The sequence below is a fragment of the Chelonia mydas genome, chromosome 4 (genome assembly GCF_015237465.2).
Source record: "Chelonia mydas isolate rCheMyd1 chromosome 4, rCheMyd1.pri.v2, whole genome shotgun sequence".
Lineage (NCBI taxonomy): Eukaryota > Metazoa > Chordata > Testudines > Cheloniidae > Chelonia > Chelonia mydas.
In genome coordinates this window covers 98,039,841-98,064,573 of record NC_057852.1, presented here as the reverse complement: position 1 = coordinate 98,064,573, position 24,733 = coordinate 98,039,841, and the positions used below count along the sequence as shown (strand labels likewise).

General features: G+C 39.7%; 1 protein-coding gene across 2 annotated transcripts in view; it reads right to left on the bottom strand.

Moving 5' to 3' along the window:
* Positions 1–2,218: 2,218 nt before the first annotated feature.
* The window catches only part of TMEM156 (transmembrane protein 156), a 28,379-nt gene continuing 5,864 nt past the window's right edge, over positions 2,219–24,733 (bottom strand). The window contains exons 2-7 of one of the 2 annotated variants that reach the window (XM_027822181.3): positions 20,375–20,647; positions 17,752–18,015; positions 15,691–15,801; positions 12,346–12,444; positions 5,554–5,641; positions 2,219–3,561 (exon numbers count right to left, since the gene is read on the bottom strand). In XM_027822181.3, the coding sequence (XP_027677982.2) occupies positions 3,429–3,561; positions 5,554–5,641; positions 12,346–12,444; positions 15,691–15,801; positions 17,752–18,015; positions 20,375–20,647 (968 nt within the window). In that variant the 3' untranslated portion in view covers positions 2,219–3,428. Of the gene's footprint in view, positions 3,562–5,549; positions 5,642–12,345; positions 12,445–15,690; positions 15,802–17,751; positions 18,016–20,374; positions 20,648–24,733 lie in introns of both variants that reach the window. The other variant, XM_037897932.2, reaches the window with a different exon arrangement.

The following is a 24,733-nucleotide window of genomic DNA, read 5'->3' as shown; positions in this document are numbered from 1 at the left end:
GATAAGACTTCTAAACCAGGTCATTTTTTTAAAATTGATACAGCCTTCTTCCTCGATTGTGGCTTTTGGGGCATTTGGTAAAGTATTCTTTATCATTCACATTTTTCTAATTAAATTCTTTCTCCCAGCAGAGTTGGCTCATAATTGTTTTCAGCTTTTTGAAGCTAGCCCTTTTAAAGCAGAGAGAGAGAGAGTGTGAGTGTGTGTGTGACCATCACTGGTCTGGACTTTATTCTCTTTGCACATCATAAATGTGATAAAGTCATGATCATTTGTACCTAAGCTACCATAAATTTTTAGTTCTGTGATCAGTTCTTGTTTATCTGTCAAGATTAGGTCAACAAAAGGAATCTAACTATGGGGCTAAACTCAAGCACCCAAGAGTGGGGCACTGTGTAATTCAACAAGAATTTTTAAACATTTGTGGAGACATCTTAATCCCATTTTTGAGCATGTAACTTCACAACCCTACTCATGGTGCTTCTGATCACTTTGGACACTGTTCATCAACAGCTCAGATGCAAAGGGTGGCATAGGAAGCATTAGCACTCAGGAATTGGTTGGTTACATTGAATAGAGCTGGGAAAAAATTTTGGACAACGCTTTTTTTCACCAAACCCTTCAGGTTGACTGAAACATACTGTCAAGTATCAGAGGGGTAGCCGTGTTAGTCTGGATCTGTAAAAGCAGCAAAGAGTCCTGTCGCACCTTAGACTAACAGACGTATTGGAGCATAAGCTTTCGTGGGTCCGACGAAGTGGGCATTCACCCATGAAAGCTTATGCTCCAATACGTCTGTTAGTCTATAGGGTGCCACAGGACTCTTTGCTGCTGAAACATACTGAGAATTCATGTTGAACTAACTGAATTGTATTGGTCAAAACCAAAAAAGTTTGGAAAAAGTTTAAATGTTTTGATTTTCAGTTGGAAATGACTATTCCTTTCAAAATTTACTTCTGTCTAATTTTTGTTTTAATTTTAAAAGGGTAAAAAAAGTCAAACAAAATGAAACATTTCATTTCAGTTTGAATGAAATGTTTCATTCACCTGAAACATTTTTCCCAACTTTTTCAGTTTGCTGAAAAATTTTAAATTCCATTTCAGGTCAACCCAAAACATTTTTTTTTCATTTTTTCAGTTCATCCGGTGAACTGGAAAACGTGCTATTTGCACAACTCTAATGAGAGCTGGTCCTAGCTGTTTTCATGAGATCACATGTGGCTTCTTCCCCTTAATGACTAGAGTATTGGAGCTCAGACCAACAGCAATAGAGACAAATGTTATTTTTTAAATTTGAAGATGAAAAAGTGAAAGGAGCAGGAAGGAGACTCGTGGGAAGGAGAATGAGCAGGCAGCACATCCTGTCAAGAAGAGGGGACTGAAGAAATTCATGCACACACCCCTTCATTGCGCTTCCTTAAGAATATGTCATATGTGTTCTGAGATAACTGCCTCATTGCATTCTTTTCTTGCTATTTTCTTGTGCTGCATCTGATACCCTGCTGCCTCTCCATCCTCCCACTGGTGTCCTTACCCACAGTTGGGCACACATGAAAGGGGAATTTTCACGTGCAAGGATGAAAAAAAGTAAATTTCAGACACTGGGAGATGAAGTCCTGGGACAGAAAGATACTAGATCTTCTCAGTTTCTGTTTGGTATTGGTGTTTTTGAAAAGAATTCTTAACACACAGAAATAATATTAGCCTGCATATTATATATGCATTTGCAATGTGATATGGATTTTGAGCTGTATACACAGAGGCATCAGAGAGTAAGGTGGTAATAGTCATCCTCATCACAAGCCAGGTAACAGCACACATGAAATAATGTGCTCAAGTATGGGCACCTCAGAACCAGAATGATACAGACAATTTGGAGGAGAGCAACAAGAAGGTATGGATGGATTGACGAGGAGGAAATCAAATAGCTACATAAGTTATAGTTTAGCCCAATGACATCTAAGGAGTGAGAAAGAGGAATTGTATTGGTTGGTATAATGGGGTCTGAGCAGAAGTAATGGAATTAAATTAAGGGAAAAATAGGCTTATGTGAAGAAAAAATTCCTGACAGTGAGATCTCTTTCGATTATTGAGTAATCTCTTATAGAAAGCAGTGAAAGTGCCATCCCTTGAAGCATTTAAACCTTCACTAGAAAAGCACTAGCAATCTGTCATTGATTTAAGATAACCTAAACATCACTCTTCCATCTGTAAGTTTCAATAAAGAAAACCAAACTAAATAAAGGCAAAAGTTTATTTTATATACTATATTTAAGAGGCCATTTCTGGAAGGTTTGAAGTTATTATTACAACTAACCATATCAGCCCCAAAGACACAACAAAATCAAGGTTTTTCCTGGATTTTTTGTAATATGATGACACAAGCAGTAGAAATAAATATTTCAAGTTTATCCAACTAGATATAAAAATTTCAAATAGGCTCAGCCATTCAAAAACTAATGTTCACAATTGTTCCTATTAAATCTGAACTGCTTGGTACAGTATAATGACTAGAGAAGCAATTTCAGAAAGCTTCTGGAGGGAAGAGCCATATAAATGTAAGAGATGGAGGTTATTCAGTATTAACATGATGCTAAATTACTGCATATCATATTTGCAATAGGCAGTTTACAATCTGTTCATCCTGATGGATTTAGCACAAGGGAGTTAGAAGCCCTGGCTCTGCAATTTCAGTCTCTTGCTGGTAATTTATGGCTAAATTGTACCCACAAATAATGTGTAAGCACAGAATGAGTTTGGGACCCTGATAAGCCCAAACAGCTCCACTACACTCAAAGGATCAGTAATAAATGGAAAATAAGGAAAAGTTGCAGGAGATAATGAGTCTGAATTCTAATGACCTAAGCTGGTGCAAAAATAGGATTGCAATTATCAAGTAGTACCAAATCCATTTGATGCTGCTAATGAGTTGTTTAAAAAAAATGGTTTCATAGTTTGAAGCCAAATCTGCACTATTTATCCACATTTTCCCCTTAACCCATTAAGATCCTGCAGTCTTTGTACATGCAAAACTCTCATTGACTTCACTGCAAAAGTTCCATTGTTTTCACATTGAACTTCAAGATTTAGCCCATGATATGTGACCCTTCTTGCTTCTTCAGCAGCAGCCAGAGACTACACCTTTAAGGATCATTGTCACCTATGACATTCACATTTCACAAACTAACATCCATGTTCCATCAAAATTTTCCATTTAAAACAGTCTCATTTTTTCACAGAGAATACAAATTGATTTCTTCTCAGCTGGAAAGAAAAATTATAGTAAGGATAATCTCTCAACTTTGTGAGTAAGTATAAATCCTGAATGAACCCAAAATAGATATGAAATCTATAGTCTTCCACTGAGGTTGATGCTACAGCACCATATCAGTTTATCCATTGTTCATATTTTAATAGAGTGGTTTTGATTAATACAAAATCCTGTTAACTGAGGTTCCTGGCATTCTCAGGAATAAAAGGTGGCTAAGGAAGGACGTTTTGGAAATGAAGATGACTTCTTTCATGGTGTATCGATTATGTTTCGTACTGGAATGCCTGAAACTGAAGAAGAAACTATTATCAGATAAAAGGAATGTGAGAGAAAAAAGAGAGCCATTTCTCATTTACTTTAAGTTTAGTGGATCCCCTCATAAAGTATTTAATAAATGTAGTTTTCTTATAACTTTCACTGTACTGAATTTTCCTTTTTATCACCAAGGGAAAAAAAGTCTAATGAAAAAACAGTCAAAATGAAGGTAAGATTATGCTCCAGTACGTCTGTTAGTTGATAAGGTGCCACAGGACTCTTTGCCACTTTTACAGATGCAGACTAACACAGCTACCCCTCAAAATGAAGGACATGCTTCAGACAGGAGCAAAATCAATAGCCAGGGAATTCTGAAGCCCTGATAACCCAGGAGACCTAATGTAAAGGGGATACAGTGGTCTTTACCCACCAACAGGCCTGTCCCTAACTGCTCTTTCCTGGCTATCGAGATTCTGCACATTAAAATTTCCCCCACCCAAATAATGAAAAAAGATTTCTGTGTATCTGCTCAGTTGTGGTTTTATGACTCAAGTGAACCCCAGAATCCTTTATGTTGACTGTCAAGATAGCTCTTCAATGCATCACTGCAGCTGGTGCAGAGGATGCTGGGGGTATTTTTGAGAAAGAATAGGTGCCTACTGGAGGTGAGTGAGCACAACCGGGGACACCCTTTTGAAAGAGGAAATGATAGAAAAATGGACCAAATCAACTGGTGAGAGGAAAGGAGCAGCAAACAAGTGAGAGATTGAAGCAAGATTTAAATCCCATTCTCATCTAGGATGTCAGCATACCAAGGCACAGGCTTGTCAATAATTAAATGAGGGCAGCCATTTCCTCATTCGCAAATGAATGAAAGTCTAATATTCAATGAGTGAGGTGTCACAGACAGACTTTGGGAAGCTGGGCTGTGGAAAATGATTCAGACATGATAGCTCGTCCTTATCTCTAATGGGGCAAAGGAGAACCCCGTACCTGAGCAATACCAAACTCTGACAGTGTCCATATATATCCAAAACCAAATAGGCAAGCAGAACTCAAAGTACTATCTCAGGCAAAACTCCATTGACCCTAATACTCCTAACACACCTGAACTATTGAAGTCAAACTGTATTTTAGCAAATATGATTTTTTTTGGAAAATTTACGATTAAACCAAAAGTATATCCTTTCTGTAAGCCTGCAGACTTAATGTACGTAAATAATGAAGGATTTTCTTAAGCTTTTAACTTAAGTAATTTTTCATATACAATGACAATTCTGTGGAAGTATCTGTAGGCCCCTGTCTTCTATGTAGCTTTGTTTTGTTTGTTTCAAATATGATCTATTTCATTTTCAGACATTAAAACACCTTTCAGTATGTATGTCTTTTCAGACTTCTCTGTCTCCATGTCTGTTGAGATTAGAACTGACACCTATATCCAAATGCTTCTGAATTTTGAGGAAGTTTGAAAGTGAATCTGAACTCCACAGTTGGGCCCACCTCTGATTGAAACCCACATCCTCAGTCATTTCTGCTGACTGCTGTAATGTGGTCAGAGTGGACTGATGGTGGAATTCTTTGCTGTTTGCATTTGGTCAGCAAATTATTTATTATTTCAAACGCATGGTTCTTTTCAGGACTCGTTAGCAAATTGTTTCCCCTGCTGCTTTCTCTGGTTCCCATAGCCTCACTCCTTCTCAGAAACAACCTTCAGCTTGCTTCTGAAATCCAGGACACACTACTCCACGTGCCAAGGTTTCTGCTAAAGTCTTCAGGGGCACACAATCTTTTAACAGACTAAAATATTAGTTTATTGATCAGTCTTGGTGCTAAAAGAAAAATTGATTTTGTTTTCCTGCCATCTAGCTCTTGTGAAACGTATTTTCAAGTTCACCACCTTCTGCATCTTGGCCAGAAGTACGATGTAATTTATTTAGAGTACATATTGCATGTGGTTAATCTGTTGATTTTAACAATAGATGGGAAAGCCGAATCATCTGAGAGGTTTAAGGTATTTGATTACCTACTACGCCTGCTGAAAATGCTCATGTTCAGGAATTGCAGGCAATATCTCTGCTGTTTGTGGGATAGCTGTGGGTCTTCGTTGGTTGGGCTCTGTGAAAAGAGAAAATAATTTTAGTCCACATTAATAAATAGTAAAAACATCTGAGGAATGTTACACTTCAGGCACCTAACTCCCATTTGATTTCAATGAAAGTTAGGCACCTAATCTGTTCAAGCACATTTTTTAAAAATCCCACTATCAGGAGTCTAAGTCCCATTGAAAGTCAGCTGGATTTAGGTGCCTAAGTCACTTAGAAACTTTTGAAAATTTTACTCAGTGAAAATACAGAAACATGTTTTGTAAGAGCAAATTCAGGGCTAAATCAAGCCCTCCTACATATAAAGCTGTAGATTTGCTAGCAGGAAGCAGAAAACTCAATCTGTAGACTTTCCAGAGCATCATCCATATGGAAGGGCTGAACAACCACCCCACAGAGGTAAGGGGGCATGATGTTCAAAGGCTATTGTGACTACAGGGGGAGCATGGAGTGCTCCCAGGAATCACACAGTTACCGACATACATCTGCAAGTCGTGGAGGCAGTGTAGGGGTACAAGGACACCCCAACAGGCTGGCATTGGAGCTGCCCTATAGACAAGACACCTTAGTGGGGCCCACGTAAGGAGTCTGAGCCATTAGGAAATGAAGGAATTGGAGCTTGCTGGGAACTCTTCATAAGCTACCATTCAAGAAATCAGCATTATCTGATATGATACATTTTATGCAGATCTGAAATGGGATGATGTTGTAGCTAGTATCTTAACTCCAGATCCACCTGCTCCCTGCACAGCCACAACCCCTCCAAACTTGCAAAGGAACTTCTATATTTCCAAGGAGGAGGACAAATTATGCTGCTTAGATTAAGACACACCCTGTCCAAACATGCCTCTAATTTATGCCTCCCCTTTTTGTAAATATAATTCGAAAGTACAATTCAGCTCGCAACATTTAAATAATTAAATTTGAAAAACAAGGTTAAAATAGAATTGTGAGTGTATCCATTCTTCTGTCAGAATCTAAGCGTAACTCCCACTGTTATGCCTGCATATCAAATGGAGAAATGACCCAGACATATATTGGACCATTGTTCTGGTCCTGTTGTCTGTGGCTATGACTGTGGACCTGGGCAGCTGAAATCACATACAGACTATGAGATAGTTGCTCTGAAACTGCCTTGGACCCATATATTTTTTTATCCTCCCTTGTAAAACACAGTAAAAAATCCAAATTAGTCGCTAGATTTCATACTTTTCTGCCTAAATTTCATGCCTTTTGAAGCTGGGAGGTCCGTTGTAAATATTGTGACAAGATGTGCTTTTTTCTCTGCATTACTCACCTAAGCTGTAGAAGAAGAGACAACAGCTCACCTATGTCAAATATTAACTGAGGAGGAACAGAATCAAATATGTGATGCTCTACTTGGCCACGATTAAAACAAGAAAATTCCTTCTTAACTAGTCTTCACATCTATTTAACATTGCTGAAGATGCATCCTGCCTGCCTTCTTCAACAAGAAGGAATGCTGCAGAATAGGTAGGAGAGGTGGGCCTGGGCTTAGAGTTCCCTGGAATGCCAACACTGTTCTATAAATTGAGCCTAATTCTGCTCTTATTTACACCACATTGACTTAAATGAGGTTACACAGGTATAGCTGAGGGAAGATTTGAACTATTTTCTCTTATGTCAGAGACAAGGGACTATCCTTTTAATAGGACAATAAGGGAAACAATGCAGTAATTCGAATGATTTGAGGTAATGTGTCTTGTTCACTTATTTACACACACTGTAGCCACTGAGCCCCTTTACTCTCTTTCATGAGCTACCCACATCTTCGAAGTCTACATGTTGTAAGAGCGCAACCACAGCCAGCTGCTACTTCTGTTCCCACACAGATGGGCAGGGATAGACAGACACAGTGGGGAGCGGGCAGGATCTGCTCCTCAACACGTTGGCCAGTGCCCCAAAGCCAGCACAGAAGGGGAAGCACCAAGTTTTGATTCTCAGAGCCTTGGTTCCTGACCAGATCGTGCAGGGCAGTGACATCCTTCCCCTTATTCAGGCTAGATGGTAAAGTTACAATCCAGCCCTTCATTATTAGAGGTCACTGTCAATATAAACCCCAGATACCAAACAAACCATTTCATTTACCATGTTACTAATGTCAGAGGTTGTTAAAATTAAAATGGAAAGAGTTTTAAATATTCCAGTTTCCTTTCCATCATTTATATTGCTTGCTTGCTTTTGCAGTGTCCTCCTGCCTGAACAAAGAAAGTCAATTAAATCACTTTTACTTTTATCTTATATCAGGGGTGGCCAACCTGTGGCTCCAGAGCCACATGTGGCTCTTCAGAAGTTAATATGCAGCTCCTTGTATATGCACCGACTCCAGGGCTGGAGCTACAGGTGCCAACTTTCCAGTGTGCCAGGGGGTGCTCACTGCTCAACCCCTGGCTCTGCCCCAGGCTCTTCCCCCCACTCTACCCCTTCCCACGCCCTCCCCTGAGCCTGCCATGCCCTCACTCCTCCCCCTCACTCCCAGAGCCTCCTGCACACCACAAACCAGCTGATCAGGAGGTGCAGGGAGGCACTGATCAACGGGGCTGCCGGTGGGTGGGAGGCACTGGGAGCGGGGAGAGGGGACCTGATAGGGGGGCTGCTGATGTATTACTGTGGCTCTTTGGCAATGTACATTGGTAAATTCCGTCTCCTTCTCAGGCTCAGGTTGGCCACCCCTGTCTTGTATAATCATTTTCAGTTTCAATTTCTTAATGTGGTACTGCTTGGCTTGCAAACACATCAGGTTAATGTTTATTTGTTTAAAATAACTGCTACCACTGGAATTTAAAAAACAAAATCACAGGAAAAATTTCTATTGGCCTTAGGTTTGCAGAATTTGGGATTTTGAATTAATAGTATCTCTATTGTTTCAATGTACAGTTCTATATTTTATATTTTTAAGGGCTAGGATTTCATTGATTTGCCTGGTTACTGTGTGTACTTTCCTATTCCTGGGCTACATTCATTTTCATAAAAGAATTACATAGGTAGCCCTAAAACTTCAGCTGAGTGATACAGATGTGATGGTAAAATGAACCTAACAAAATAACGTATCGGAAAAATATACCTTGCAATTCACAAGTTATTGAATTTTCAGTTATATATTTGTTTCTACATAATGATCTTTGTTATATTCAGTGACATTAATTTATTCATAGTCTGTCTTCAGCTCCTACGACGTGAACGCTAATTTAATAATGTTGAAAGGCAGAAGCATCATAACATCATTTTAAAAAAAAAATCCAAAAGGTCCTAAGTTCTTTAAAGTTAACTTTGCATTGTCATGAGCACAACAACTTAGTTGGAGAATGTATTCTAATATGTAATGAGTCGAAGTATGGCTCTCTGAAACAATGGAGGTAGTAGATATTTATAATCCATCTTGCAACGGCAGATCTTAAAACTAGTGCTTAGGAGAAACAGCATTTCTTTCCATGTGGTCTTGATTCTGCTTGCTGTATGGATGTAAACCAGGAGTAACTTCACTCAAGTCAGTGGCGTTATGATGGTTTGAAACCAGCGAATGGCTCCATAATCAGCCCTATGGTGTTAGTAAAAGCAGTTCATAAGCAAGAAACTTTTCAGTCAAATGGGTAGCCTGGAGTGGAAGGAGCATAACATTAAGACCAATATCATGTTCTTTCTTCAACATCATAAATTTACACTGGGATTTCAAAAGACACTCCATGGTCAAAAAACCCTTAGACATACAATGCTAAACAATGCTATTGTGAACATAGTGACAAAACAAGAATGTTATTAGTGAGAGCTACTAAAGACAAAAGATTTCAGAGACAGATTTCTTTCCTGAGGGATGAAAATAATGAGCTCATAAATACATCTTCAGAAGTTAGCCAGCTCTCTAAAAGTTGGAAATATAAATTGTATTCCCAAGAGTGCTCAGGCAGACAGGAAGCTATCCGCTCGTTTCTAGGTAAGACTGAAATGCCACAAGTTACTGGATTGTAGAGAGAAATTATTGAGACTCTTGAAACTGCTGAAGAAATTGGCAAGACAAGGATATTGCTAATATGTTGAATGATCAGCGAGGTGCCCAAGTCTAGACAGTTTAAAAACTATTTTCCCATTTGTTGACTTTGTAATTTTTTTTTTGCCATTTACAGTTATTTCAGAGGACTCCTGGTTTGTGTTAATCAATAAAAAGATAAGGAAATCAAATTACATGGAACTTATTAAACAGCATGGCTCTTCTAGTAATATCAATAATACTCTGAGCCCAGGACAATTCTTTCCTTTCTTCCAGCAAAGATATTTTGACCAAGTTGAATAATCTCCTCAGTTTAGTATGTTGGTTACCAACTCAACCCTGCAGTGAGTTGAGCCATGCACCAGAGTCTCCCTGGTTTGCTAATAATGTACACTAAGAAGGTCAAATACTGATTCCTGCCCGAAGCCATATCAATGGGTTCTGCGCAGATGGAAGGAATGGAATCCTCCCCCTTCACCAGGCTTCAGAAAACCAGCACAGCCATTTCAAGTTGCTACTATCGTTTTGAATCTATCCTTTAATGTGGGCTTTAGTCAAGAGGAGCTTGCAGAGTCATGGAGCCTCAGGCCACAATATCTTACCTGCCAAGGCCCTGATGTGGGATGGAATATGTGACAAGGGACCGAAAATGAGGAACACAACAAAATTATTGATGAGGGAAATTTAAAAGTCTTGGCAGCATACGTAAGTCCTTAGCATACATAAGTCTTTCTATAACCTCAGTTTCACAGTTCTTTTTCTCTGATATAAATAATTTTCAACAATAAAAGTGAGTGAATGCCAACTTTGTGTTGGAAGGAGGTAACTTTGGAACTAAACTGTATGCCTTCATGTGACTTGAGGAACATTTTACAGGTATGCCCCAAACTCCAGTGCAATGGCACAAAAGAAGAGTCAAGTCACCCTGTGTGGCCTTTCCATGCCTCGGATATGCCTCACAGTAAGTCACACCAATGTAAGGCCTTCTATGGTGCTTCAGAAGGCTGCAGGATTTGACCCAGAGTTATTTCCACATGACATGGGGATTCATTTGTTCGCTAGCCCATTTCATTTGTTCTGAGCTGAGAATAGAGTGCTTGTCAGTCAAGGGATGACACAAGTTCTGCTTTTATACAGATGACTTCCTCTCTTTGTAGAGAATCCACACTAGGCCTGCCATACAGTTGCTTTTTAATTTCTTGTAGCAAGGTTATATACCTGGCCTGCCCGTTCACATTGATTTCTTTCTGCCGGATTTCATTACAAACACTAGAGGCTTGTGACTCTAGCTTTCAGTGCTAACATCACAGTCATAATACAGGTTTTAGAGTAACAACCGTGTTAGTCTGTATTCGCAAAAAGAAAAGGAGTACTTGTGGCACCTTAGAGACTAACCAATTTATTTGAGCATAAGCTTTCGTGAGCTCTAAGGTGCCAGTCATAATACACAAACTCCTTAAACTGCTGTGACAGCACTATTGGTAACAAAGTGGTTGTAGTGCCCCTTTCCCCACCCCTTTTGCCTCTTTGCAGGCCCGGGCATGTGAGGGCATTCTCCCAAACTGATTATGTCTTCTCATCTTCTCAATCTGCTTTCATGCAAGAACAAATTCCTGCATTGCTGTCCCTGAAATAGCTCCTGTACATTAGGTGAGTCAGGGCTGTGTTATTCCCTTCCCCCAAACCAACTCCCTGCATAGGAGGGAACGGTTCCCCAACCTTAAGTCATCTCCTGCTTTTGACCAAACAGGCTTGCAATTCAGTGCTAACAAATGCAAGGCAATACTGATAGCTATTATAATTATTTGTATTATCATAGCATCTAGGAACCCAGTCCTAGACCAGGATCCTATTGTGGTAGGCGCTGTACAAACACTGAACAATAATACAGGTATAGGAAATAAACAGCAAAAATACAAATTGGAGGCTGCTAATTAGAAAGCAGCAAATCCATGAAAGATCTATGGGCAGAAGTAAGATACTCAGATACTCAGAAATAAGGCCCAGATCCTCAAAGATATTTAGGTACCTAACTCTCATTGAAATCTGAGGATCTGGGCCTAAATAAGAGGACTCAGTGCAACGCAGTTGTTAAACAAAGTTATGGTCTTTTTAGATTTATACATAGAATGATAACATGTAAAACAAATGTGTATTTCAGTTACCCATGGTTTCAGATACAAAATCTAGAAAAAATAAATGACAGGGCAACATACTAGGATTAGAATATATGAGGAACCTGAGCTAGCTAAATATTTATCATCTAAGAAAGAGGTGATTTAGGAGGGATATCATTAGAGTCTGTTAAACTGTACAAGTTAAACAAAATACATAAAGGGAGTTATTCACAGTCTCAGGAGATGTCAGAACAAGGAAAAAAAGTTTAAAACAAAGGAAAGAAGTGTTTAGACTACATATTAGGAAAACATGCTTAACTATGGCTATGTTCCTCCTGCTTTCTTTGAAGCCAACAGCAAAAATCCCATTGACTTCAATGAGCATAGCTGAGTAATGGAGAAGATTAACAATAGAGGTGTTCACGGTACCATTGTTGCTGAGGTCCTAGAGCAGGCCAGAAGAGACATTGTGAAAGATGTAGTGAGAATGCTACAAAATATAGGGATTAAGACAGGATGTCTTAGAAGGTCTTTCTTGGCCCCCTCTCTGTTTCAGAATTTGTTAGGTTTTTATTTTGCTTATATATTACTCACCTGAAAGGAGCTGAGTAATATTAGTAGGTGTAGATTCTTTTGACCATTTGCTGTCTCTTTGTTGGATAACAGAAGTTGCCGTTGCTCTATATTTGTTATCTGATTAAAACAAAAATAGTTTATCTTCAGCTGTATCATTACATATATATTACTCGTCACCGGGGAGCTCATAGCAACCCCTATATTTAGGTTGCCTAACACTTTCCATTATAAAAGAGCCTTGTGACTTCTTTTAAGTTGCTTTAGTACCTCCATTGTTTACAGTAAGACTGGGAAATTGGGCCAAGAGAAAATCTTGGTGCCAGATTTTTCATTGTCCAATGAAATTCCATTCAAGTTAGGCTTTTGAAAATGATTTTTTCCTTTCAGACACTTATGTACCTCAGGATAACTTTGGCAGCCTGCCAAAATATTAACTGAATGTTAACTGAAGGCCCAAATCACTGCTGAAGTAGAAGCATCACATACTGGTCACTGCAAGTTCTGGGGGCAGTCAGTCAGTCTGGGAGCAGAAGAGGAGGAGTCAGGCTGAGCTTCCTCCTAACATTCCCTCCTCATGGACCCAGCAACCTGTCCCCTTCTGTGAGAGCACCACATGGCGTAGGAACCACACACACCCTCCCGGGGTAAATGGAAAGAGAGAACTGGACAGAGCTAGCCTTGACCACCTTTTGGATCCAACCCCTGATCTTAGCAATCATTCTCCCCTATATCTCATATCTCACCTTGAAGATAAATTCTGTTATATTTGTGATACTTAAATATTATGGTGAGGAACAACCTGGGTGCCTGGGACACTGCCTGGTGCAGCACAGTGGCAGACTGGGAGCGCACCTGGCTGCGGCAGCAGCAGGCTGCCCCCCACCCAGGCTCAGCTTCTGGAACAGTGGCCAAATGTGTCGGAGGGACCACCCTTTGCCCCCCACTCCTGTCCCCAGAAGTCAAGCCTGGGCAGGGAACAGGCTGCTGCTGCCACCCCTCCATGCCCAGGCTCAGCTTCTGGGGACAGAAGCCGACTGAGCATGCTGGGGGGGGAGGGGGGCGGCCTCCAACCCTCTCAGATGCTGTCCAGCAAGTCCAGGAGGGAGGCAGCCTGCTGCCGCTGCAACCAGGCACTCTCCCAGGCAACTGCTGTGCTGCACCAGCCAGCATCTGGGAGTGAATCTGGGGTCTGGCTGCGAGCAGCTGAACATGCCGGGGAGAGCCGGTGCAGCGGGAGGACAAAGCCCCTCCACCCCCAGATAACATGGGGTGGGAAGGTCACGTGTCTTGCGGGGGCACCAGTCATCTAGTACGTAATTAAAGACTGCATCACACTGCGTATGCACAAGTGGGTGTAATTCAGATTGGAGAGGCAAACTTAATTCTGGCATTTTCTAACCTTTGTGTGGTTGACTTTGCAACCTTAACATTCTTTTAATGTGGGCTTTTATGAAATATAACATTCTACATTTAGCTAATTAAAATAATTATCAATTAATGGAAATTATAATTCTGGAATCAAATCATTAATTGGAAGCTTAGAAGCTTGAAAATTTAAATAATATTTTTCTTCACTGATTATGTTCTTGAAAATTCTGAGAAACTCAATTAAAGATGGACTGAGTTGTTTAAAAATAAATACAAAAAATTGTTTAATTACCTTAGAAATGTATGCATTACAATCACAGGTTATGATCCAAAGGCTATAAAATCTTACTCTTAAATCCTTAAAATGCACAGGTAATCTTAAAATTTCTATTAAAATATTTTTAATATTAAACTACAAGATATAATAGTTTTAGTTTACCTGCTAGGACATGAGTTCAGGGCTATGTGTTGTTGGTTTTTGTTTTGTTTTGTTTGGGGGGGGTTGTTTTGTTTTGTTTTTTGTATTTTAAAAAAAGAAGGGAAAAAAACTCTGACTCAGGTTCCGGCAAGAAATAAAAAGATAAAATAATTTTCCAATGATATAGTTTAAAATATATTATTTTTTTTATTTGTAATCTATGTATTTTGCTTCAGATTTAGGATCTTAGACAACTCTAGTGCTTATTCATTTAAATAATCTTTCAGTTCACCTTAAAATAGAAAAATTTTCCATGCATTTAGTTTTCTTCCTCTTGTTCAATTATGATTAAAGCCAGAATCCTATAGTGTACCTTTATTACAGAAATGGCTCATTGTGCCCAGAGTTAGGATGACTAAAGGCACATATGTGATATCATTTTAGCCATATGAGTAATGAAAACTTCTGGCGTTGCTCAGTTCTGGAGCACTGGGAGAGAACAAAGCTAAACCAACTGAGTGCTAGTGCTCGGAGGCATCCTGGCTGCTTTGGGCAGATGCCTGAGTGAGCACTGTGTGGTGGAAGCTTGCTTACTAACGCTCCTTATATGCTGGTGAAAGGAGCAGTATGTTCGCCCCTCAGCACCTACTGGTCTCAGAATTCTGGTAGTCACAAAAAAATCAGAGACCTGCTTGTACTAAAGGCCAGCTGGCCACACTCCTTCAGTACAGAAGAGTGTTGTTGGGTGCAGGCATTATGTCAGTTGCCCAGAAGTCTAGTTCTCAATGGAGTGCTGGGTTACTAGGCTGGAGGTAGTTCCCTGTGTAGCCTCTACCCTAACTGATCTCACCTGGAGCAGCCGGAATTTAGCCCATAGTGTTGAAGATACTGTTTAAAAAATTATTGTGGTCTTTGAACTCAAGACAAACTCTTCTGTAGCACAGTAAATGCTTTTTAAAATACTCAAAATGCATACAAGGTGCTGAATTAACAGCACTGAAACCAAGTGCCATCTGGCCCAAATTCAGCTTCAGTGCAAGTGCAACACAGTTGACCTCTGGGTCACTGAACCAGGACTGAATTTGGATTATCAGTCTTCAGAACAGGCAGCTGCTGTGAATGCTTCATCACATCTACCTAATTTGTCTCAATCCTAACCTGCAGGGATCATCCTTAGAGGCAAGAGGATATTTCAGTTTCTATGCCTATTCAGTCTTTGGCTCTTCTGTTGAGACACTGAACAAGGGCATTAATTGTGGTTTCCTATTTCCAAGAACTGGACTGAAACCATCAGCTCATTTTACATAGACCACCAGGCATTTCTCAGTTGTTAACATATTTCAGTCACTGCCAGCCTGTGCTGGATTTGAACCTATGATCCAGTTGGGAAAGATTACATTATCAGTCTGCTAAACCTTCCAATCCCCCATCTGCAATTATTGTATCATATATTACAACTAAAACATAATTCTTTAAACTGCTTTAATAAATAAGGGTGTGGCCTATTGCAAAGCTGAATGTACTTTTTAAAAATTATAGGAATTTAAATTTACATAGCTTCACCCTTCATTACTTACTGATGTGTTTTTTATTTTCTTGGAATACTTTGTAGGCAACAATAATGACGGCAAGCACAAAAACAAATGGAATCAGAACAAGCCAAATGATCTTCGGCATACACATTGGATCTGTTTTAAAATAAAATGGAGAAGAGATAAAATAAAGCAATTTTCTGTCATCCATCATTTTATCTAGATAGCTATACCATGCCCATCACCAGGGTATCTCAGCGGCTTACAAATATAAAAGAAAAGACAAAACACCTTTGCCTCTCTCTTCCCTCCCCTTCTGTTCAGAAGCAGTAGGATTGTCTGGAATTAAGTTTCATCTTCATCTGGATGTACCACAGTGCATGTCTGAGATAGTTAAGTAAAATATGTCAATTAACAACTCATTGAAGTTGTGTAAATTATATGTGACCCTGCCAATGAGAAGATACTGCAAAAGTTAACATCTACATATAAGGAGGTGTTATATAAACAAAAAAGTGGTATATGTTTTGATGGGAAATAGAAGGAACATGCCCAGCGTTCAACATACACCTGTTCTTGTGTCCACAACCAGATAGTTCGACTGCATATGCGTGAAAAGGAGGAACATGGTGCTTATGGAAATCTTCTTGCTTCTGCAAAAAGGGAGAGGAGTGCCACTTCCAAGACCACCTCCTGGGGAATCCCATCTATTAGGGTTCTATTGAGAGAAAGCATCTTGGAGACAGGGAAGGCATCAGCGGGAGGCTATTCTCTGTGGAAATATCTGCTGCAGAAACCCACCGGAGTTCCATGTGGAAATCTGTTCAGTAGCTAATATAGTTTAGAGCTGTATTAACTTCTTCTGGGTCCCCTACTCAGCTACAGCTGAGAAACCACAGAGGAACCCAGTAAGTAACAAGATGGTTCCATTTGGTAGCTCCCAATTCTCATGAATAAGCTGCTCCTGAGAGGCAGCCTTATGCAGTTACCTATGCCTTCCCCTTCCACGGGCCAGATTTTATGGCTCTTCCCCACCTGGCTACCCTATATTTATTGATTTTTATTTCCTTGATGCTCTGAACACCTCCCAAACTTTAGAACTTGTCTTCCTAAGGGGAAAAAATGTTCTCAAGTTGAGTTAATTAACTTGAGGTAAAGTTCTACTTAGGACCTAACAGATTGTAGCTTTAACACAAGTTAGTAGATCGAGTGAAAGACTATGAGGCAGCCTAGACTTCAACTCAACCTGCTTAATTGTGTGAAAACTGCAGACTGCCTTATCTTCACTAGGATTTTACCTCAACTTAGTTAATTTGAGTTAGTTAATTTAAGTGAAGAACACACCTCTTTTTCCCTAATGAAGACACAGCCAACTTAAAAATCTAGAATTTTCAATACATTAATAAATAATAAACAATACTTGAGTTCACCAATTTCCCAATGGCAAATGTTCTATGGCATTGAGTGTGACAGATAATCAGACAGAAAAGACTCTTAAAAGGCCTATGCAGCACAAGAAGAAATTTAAAGAGTTGACAGGCTATCCTCTAGGAAAAGATTGTCTTTGCAAGGAGACTGTCTTCACTAACTGGACTAAGACTTCTCCCTGAAGCATACTGGACTTAGAATATAAGCGAAACATTGCATCATGACACTGACATTGCAGCCTGACCTTTTCCCCATTGAAGTCAATAGGAATTTTGTCATTAACTTCAAAGGGAGCAGAACTGTGCCAAAAACTTTGGCAGAATAAACTAATAAAAATAAGAAAAATCAATTCTTGTTAAACACAAATTCAATCAATCTCTGAACTATAAGCCAAAAAAATGTTAATCAAAGGCACAGATGTTAGTGTTCTTGGTTTGTTTCCAAAAATATACAGCAAATCTACCTTAAGGTACTATCTAAAGACCATTCTGACCATGGCCTTTCAAGAAAGGGTGATCAAAATTGCACTCAATTTTGGGGTGGATACTTTCAAAGAGTTGCATATGGTTGCCTATTGGAAATGCTTAAGGTTGCCTATTGGAAGTTTTCCTTCCTTAGTGTAAGATTCATATTAGTTCCATGTTTGATTTGCCCTCTGATTCCCTTTTCATAACTTACTTTTCACATAAGTCTGTAGTTGCAGTGAAATATTTATACAGCCATTTTGGTCTTCCATCATTGCTGCTATACATGAGTGATTTATATTTTCTTCTGTAGTGTTTCCTCTTCTGGTTGTAGAATTTCTAATGTGGATTTCCAGTATATAGTAAGTGTTGTATTCCTCACTTTCTTCATTCACATAACCCACAGTGAAATTGAAATGTTTATGGAAAGAAATAAATTTTTTTGCTTTCATTTCTAATGATCCTGTCACTTCTGGAACTACAAATAAATAAAAAACATTAAGATCTGCTATGTAGCACATTGTACTTACAAAATAAAGGTACCATAACTCACTACTAAACCCTATTCCTATAAATAGATGGCAAGACTCATCATTACTGAATACTAGTAAAATGGACAATAATATATGTAATAAGCCTTCAGAATGAATCTAAGCTGTATTGATTTTGCTATACAAAATGTGTTTTTCTTGTAACTGTTAGTGACTTCATTTACCAGCTGCAAAAGTTTTTCTGGAATCTGTCATTGTCAGAGCTAACACAGACCAACGCTAAATTAAAAAAAAAGAACATGTGAAAATTATAGAGGTTTGAGCTGGGCATGACCTATTAGGTCATCTAGCCCATCTCTTTGCCATTTCAGAATATTTTCCAGAGCTTTGCCCAGTCCAATTTTAAGTGATTCAAGCTATGGGGCTTCCATCATGTCTATGTCAACAACATAGAACAAGTTTTCCCCTCAGTAACATCCACATAACTCTGTCAAAATCAATACAGTTGCACAAGCGAATATAAGAGCAGAATTTGTCCCATGTACTTCTTATCTGGTTATTCTCCAAATCTGTACATGGAACTAATTTGTAAAAGCTAGAGGATTCATTTTTATGAATGCAGTCTGAAAATAACAACAGCAACATCATAGACTTGGGCACTTGCTCATTCAGGGTCCTGTTCTTGCTTTTGCAGGTGTCACAGAGTCACAAAGTCTGGTCTATACTCCAGCCTGTAACTAATCTCCTGGGAGTGACCCCTTTAGTGGGCCAGGCCCCCAGGACCCACACAGTTCCACAGGGGAAGGCCCATGACTCCAAGACTGAGCCATCAGCACCAGAATCCCTGTCTCTCCATAGCTCCCTGTAATGAATCCAGCCAAGCCAGGGTCCTACAGGAGGCTTGTACAGTACCCGTTCAAGGTGCAGTGCTTTCAGTGAGTGTTTGCAGTGACACAGGCAGCCTTTTCAAAACAAGGTACCCATTTATTAGTCACCTGGTACACAAAATCTGAAAGTCCTTAGATCAGCACAGAAAGGCAGAAATTAAGCCATAGTCCAATCTTGGTCAAAGGAGTGCCATGATGAGCCAGTGAAGCTGTGATGGACTCCATTTCTGGCTCCCTCTCTTGTCCCCTCTAGTTTCTCCCAGTCTGAGCTCCTGAGTCCCTCCAAAAAGCCCCCTTCATCCAGTCACCTGACATCTTGTTCTCCAGCTCATTTCCCAAGTTCTGCCTGCTGGGGTTTCCTGCTGTTAGATGTTGACTGGGACATCTCTCTGTCTTGCTGGACCCTCCGTTGATCTGGGTCAGTTTGAGCCAGTCCTTTAATGACTATATTCATTCCCTCCAGACAGCAAGGTGACACACACACACACACCTACTGCACTGTTCCAGGAGCAGTGTTAACACTTTTGCATCCACTGGATAGCAATGCAACATACAGAGGGAAACTGAGGCATGCCTAGGATTCATAAAAATCCTTTGCAGTCTTGTCCTACTTGAATCATCCAATGCCACTCTGGAACTAAGCACCCTCAATATTGCAAACATGGACACTGATTCTTTTAGCTGTCTGCTACCCATGCACTTGCATAGAACTAACCACAACCTAGACTTGTTAATCATTATTTGTTTTATTATCCTGTCTTCAAAGCCATTCTTCAGATATTTTCTCTCAATGTTCCCTTCCACCACAGGAAAACTATCTTTTGATTAATTATATTCCATAGTAGAGCTCCACATTGAAATCAATAAGGAGTTCTGCATGAAAACTGATGACAGGATGCCCTTTCGGGGCAAATTAAGGATTTAAGTAGAATGCACAAAGATGGGAAGGATGGACAGGTGCAAACTTTTAGAAACAAATCATGGTATAAGTTAAGGACATGTGGCTGTATTCTGGCTCGCTGCTGGAATAGGTAGAGGGAGGAAAAGTGGATCTCTATACTCTTTCTCATAAGTTCACATTTCTGCACCAAGGGCCTGACACAGAGCCCATGGAAGTCAATGGAAAGATTCCTTTTGACTTCAATAGACTTTTGATGAGGCCACAACACAGAAGAAGGCAGCATTTAGCTCTAAATATAAATTCTGCACTCACGACACTGCCTATGTATCTGAGGGCAGAATTTGGCATTAATTATGCACTTTGTAGCAATGCAAAAATAAGCTGCCAAGGCCAAGAAGCTATATTCACAGAGTTTTCCAGGAGTTTATGATTAAGGAATCAGTATAAAGCTTATTACATTTTCATGATGGTTTAACTGACAAAAAATGAATAAATCATATGCAAGTAATTAACTACCTCTAAACTAAGCACTTCTTTTCCCTTGTTCTCTTTCTTTACCTTCTGATCTTGATTCCTGGTGAACAACATTCATATCATTCTTGGATTCACAGGCTGAGTTTAAAATACATGGTTGCAGTTCACTCCTGGAGACTTGGCAAATACTTGGAGTATTTTGAAAATCAGAGTAATTTATAAAGACCTTCAAAAAAATAGTCTGTTTTTTACTTCCTTGTTGCAGGAAGCTTTCAGAAAAATTGTTAAAAGCACAGAATGGAAAGGTGATGTTATTAAATGAACAAGCATCCATGCATGATATAATTACAGTGCTTGCTGTAAAACAAAAAGAAAGATAGTTATATATTGTAAGGATGGTCATATTGGAAGCACATAGTAAAATATGTACATCTAAGTATAAAGATAGATATCCTTTCACCATATTACTGTGAAACATCTCCCAAATTCTGGCAGCATATTGAACATATTGTATAATGGGAGAGCATGAAAGAAGAAAGCCTCTCACATTGTACAGGCTGGATTTTATTGCTCAATAATACTAAATCTCTTCTAACGGTAACCTGCACTCATAATTGTATCTGGACACATTCCTCTTCCAGAGCTCTTAGGATCTGATCCTGTTTGAAAAAAGATGAAGCCCTTAACACTTTCAGAGGGGAAGTTTGCTCAGAAACCTACATGGTTACAATAAAATAAATGGGGGCGGGATGAAGACAGCAGAAGGAGATGCCAGAACTGTGGAGTAAGAACAGGTCTGGGTCTCTTCAATTACTTCAGAGGGGCAGCCTGCAATAAGTTACATAAGTAATAAGCCTGGTTACAATAAGTCATTGTGATTATATTGGAGAACAGCTGTAGTCAGATTTAAACCTGTCTCCAAAGGTAATGCTATCATAAAGCAAGATTATATAAGGTATACCTGAAACCTCCACACTACAGCTTTTGTGTACTCTAACACAAAAATCATCCACCAATTTTATCTCCTATTTCACTTCCTTCTTTTTGGTATTCTTTGGTTTTAGCTAGCGTGCCTTGATTCAACTTGGACAAGTGATACAAAGATACTCTATTATTTATTATTAAGGAGGAGGATGAATCTCTTATTTACTCCTACTCTCTTCCACAGTAAGTAACCATTAAGGCTTTTTTGTACAGCACTCTTTTATATTTGAACTTGTACTTGTCTTAAAATATTTTTTAAAATCTGAAAATAATTAAAGAGCAAAAAATGCTGGTACCTAACACCAACTTGTAAAACAAGCAAATAACCACTCTGTTTCTGCTCATGATGTAGGAACCCACACTACAGTAACTCACCTTCCAATTTAGATATATACTTTCATCTTCATGAAATAGGGTTTTAAGTATCTAACTCCCACTAGCACTAATGGGAGTTATATGGTCATAAATTCTCATGTATAGAGATGAAAATACATCCCTTAACTTGCCCAACATTCATTGTAGCCTGACAGTTGCAATAGGCCATCTGTGCTAGCATCCAGGGGGACTAGCCTCAGAATCAATTTAGTGAAAAATTTCAGACAGGATAAAGAAACGACATCCTACAGTAAATGCAAAGTCAATTACCTTCTCTTCTTTAGTGACAGTAGATTGGCGAGTAATAAATATTCCATAAAAACAAAAACTGCAGTGATTTCTAAAATACCATATTATGCACATAAAATATAAGACAATGATTTGTTTTAATACTATAAAGAACATTTAAAAATATAAAATTTAAGGCCTGATCCTTCCTTTAGGCAAGTTGAAGGTTTTCTTCTAAATGTCCATGATCTCTCCTCATTTGCACAGTGACAGAAGAATCCCATGCACCGCTACAGACTAAGGACCGAATGGCTCAGCAGCAGTTCTGCAGAAAAGGACTTAGGGGTTACAGTGGATGAGAAGCTGGATATGAGTCAGCAGTGTGCCCTTGTTGCCAAGAAGGCCAATGGCATTTTGGGATGTATAAGTAGGGGCATTGCCAGCAGATCGAGGGACGTAATCGTTCCCCTCTATTGGACATTGATGAGGCCTCATCTGGAGTACTGTGTCCAGTTTTGGGCCCCACACTACAAGAAGGATGTGGAAAAATTGGAAAGAGTCCAGCGGAGGACAACAAAAATGATTAGGGGACTGGAACACGTGACTTATGAGGAGAGGCTGAGGGAACTGGGATTGTTTAGTCTGTGGAAAAGAAGAATGAGGGGGGATTTGATAGCTGCTTTCAGCTACCTGAAAAGAGGTTCCAAAGAGGATGGCTCTAGACTGTTCTCAGTGGTAGCAGATGACAGAACAAGGAGTAATGGTCTCAAGTTTCAGTGGGGGAGGTTTAGGTTGGATATTAGGAAAAACTTTTTCACTAGGAGGGTGGTGAAACACTGGAATGCGTTACCTAGGGAGGTGGTGGAATCTCTTTCCTTAGAAGTTTTTAAGGTCAGGCTTGACAAAGCCCTGGTTGGGATGATTTAGTTGGGGATTGGTCCTGCTTTGAGCAGGGGGTTGGACTAGATGACCTCCTGAGGTCCCTTCCAACCCTGATATTCTATGATTCTATGATTCTGTGACCCTTGGAGACAAATTCTTATTATCTGCCCAAGTAAACTCCTAATAAATATGCTTTGTGCAGAATGTGTAGGGGGAGGAAATTAAATTTTCCTTCCCATCCTGGAGCTAGGATGCTGAGCACCTGTGCAGCCTCCTCAAACCTACTACTCCAGTTTTCAAGCTATAAATGGCTACTTTCTGCTATACATCTTTTACATAGGTATTCTGTCCATGTAGTTTGTGGGGCTAGTGAGTGTGCTATATCAGAGTGAGATATGTCTGTATCACATTATGAAGTCCATTTTGTGCTATGTGCTGAACATATTACTAATCTTACCTGAAGGCAGCCTCTTATGTATTCCAGGCAGCTGCTCTACTGGGGGAAGAGGCTTGACACCTCACTGAAACCCTATCACCGAGAAGCCATCAAGACTAGAGCCATCACGTATGTTTCTCAACTACCAGCCCATCCCCCTGGAACAACTGACTTCCCTCAAAAGTGTCCGGGGTGGGCATAATTGGAGGGAAGTTGGTGGTCCCTAGTGGAGTACATGGCAGGGCGACAGAGGCCTACATAAGAGCAGGAGCTGCTGTGTGGCAGGGAGGGGGAGAAACCATCACCACATAAAAAGGACTGGCAGGCAGGTGAGAGCAGGAGAGACTCTCCCTAACTTAAATCACTGACAACCTTTTGATTCCCGAGAAGAGGTGAAGTCAGACCAAGAAAGGGTGTGTCTCAGGACTCTTGTTTTGTTTTCTAAGATCTGTAGCCCTCTTCTGCTTTACGAGTAAACTTTCTGTGGTTAAGAAGTTCCTTTGCTAAGACTGTGTTTAGAGTAGTTCAGGAATTTTCCATCAAAATGATTTTCTTCAGAAAAACTTTGATTTTGCTGAAAATTTTCAATTTTCCATCAAGAAACTTGAAAATAAATATATCATTTTGGGTTGGGTTTCATTTTGAATAAGTTCAACAAAACATTAAACTATTTTCATATTATGTAGCATTATCTTATTGGAGCTGTTGTTCTGGTCCCTATTCTCTACTATGGACTGGGCCCCCTAGAGGACCATCTCTCCCATAAGGCAACATGCTGATTTCACTCTGACCGAGTGGTGTGGTCACATGACTCTGGGTGCATTGTGGGAGATGTTTGGGACCTTGATGTCCCTATTTTCCCTTTGGGCCAGACTCCCTGCTGTGCTACACCTCTCATAATGCAATGTGCCAGCATAAGAAAACACAGGTTAATGTTGAAATGAAGCATTTAGGATAATTTCAACAAATCAAAATGAAACATTTCAATTGTGGGAGTGTTGAAATATTTTGTTTTGATTTAAAATGTCAAAATGAAATGTTTATTCATTTGTTCATTTAAATTTTTCAGATTTTCCATTCCATAAAAAGTTTTTAAATTTCAACTTTTCATCCTCTTTAGGGACAAAAACAAATGACTAGACTCTACCAAAATCCATGCAGCTTGGAAGCACATAGGACCCAGCGATGGGGTCCACTTGCAACAGACTGGTAACCATACAGTGGGGTATTGGGCAAGGTTGTAACATGTGCCCCCATCTGTCTCTGATCCCCCCCCTCACACTCTCATGCACTGCCAGTCCACAACCTAACTGACCCCCTGCTTTGCAGCAGAACTGCACCAGTATTGCTGCTTTATTTATAGATCTTGCATTTCCACAAAAGGGTGGTGACAGGATATGCCTTTTAATTCATAATGCTTTCTTGAGATAGTGAAATATACTGTAGTTAAGGAAACAAGGCTCCACTGTATCAGACACACAACTACATTAAGGTGTAGTCAAGGTTGAGAACACATACCAGTAAGTTAGGATAAATGT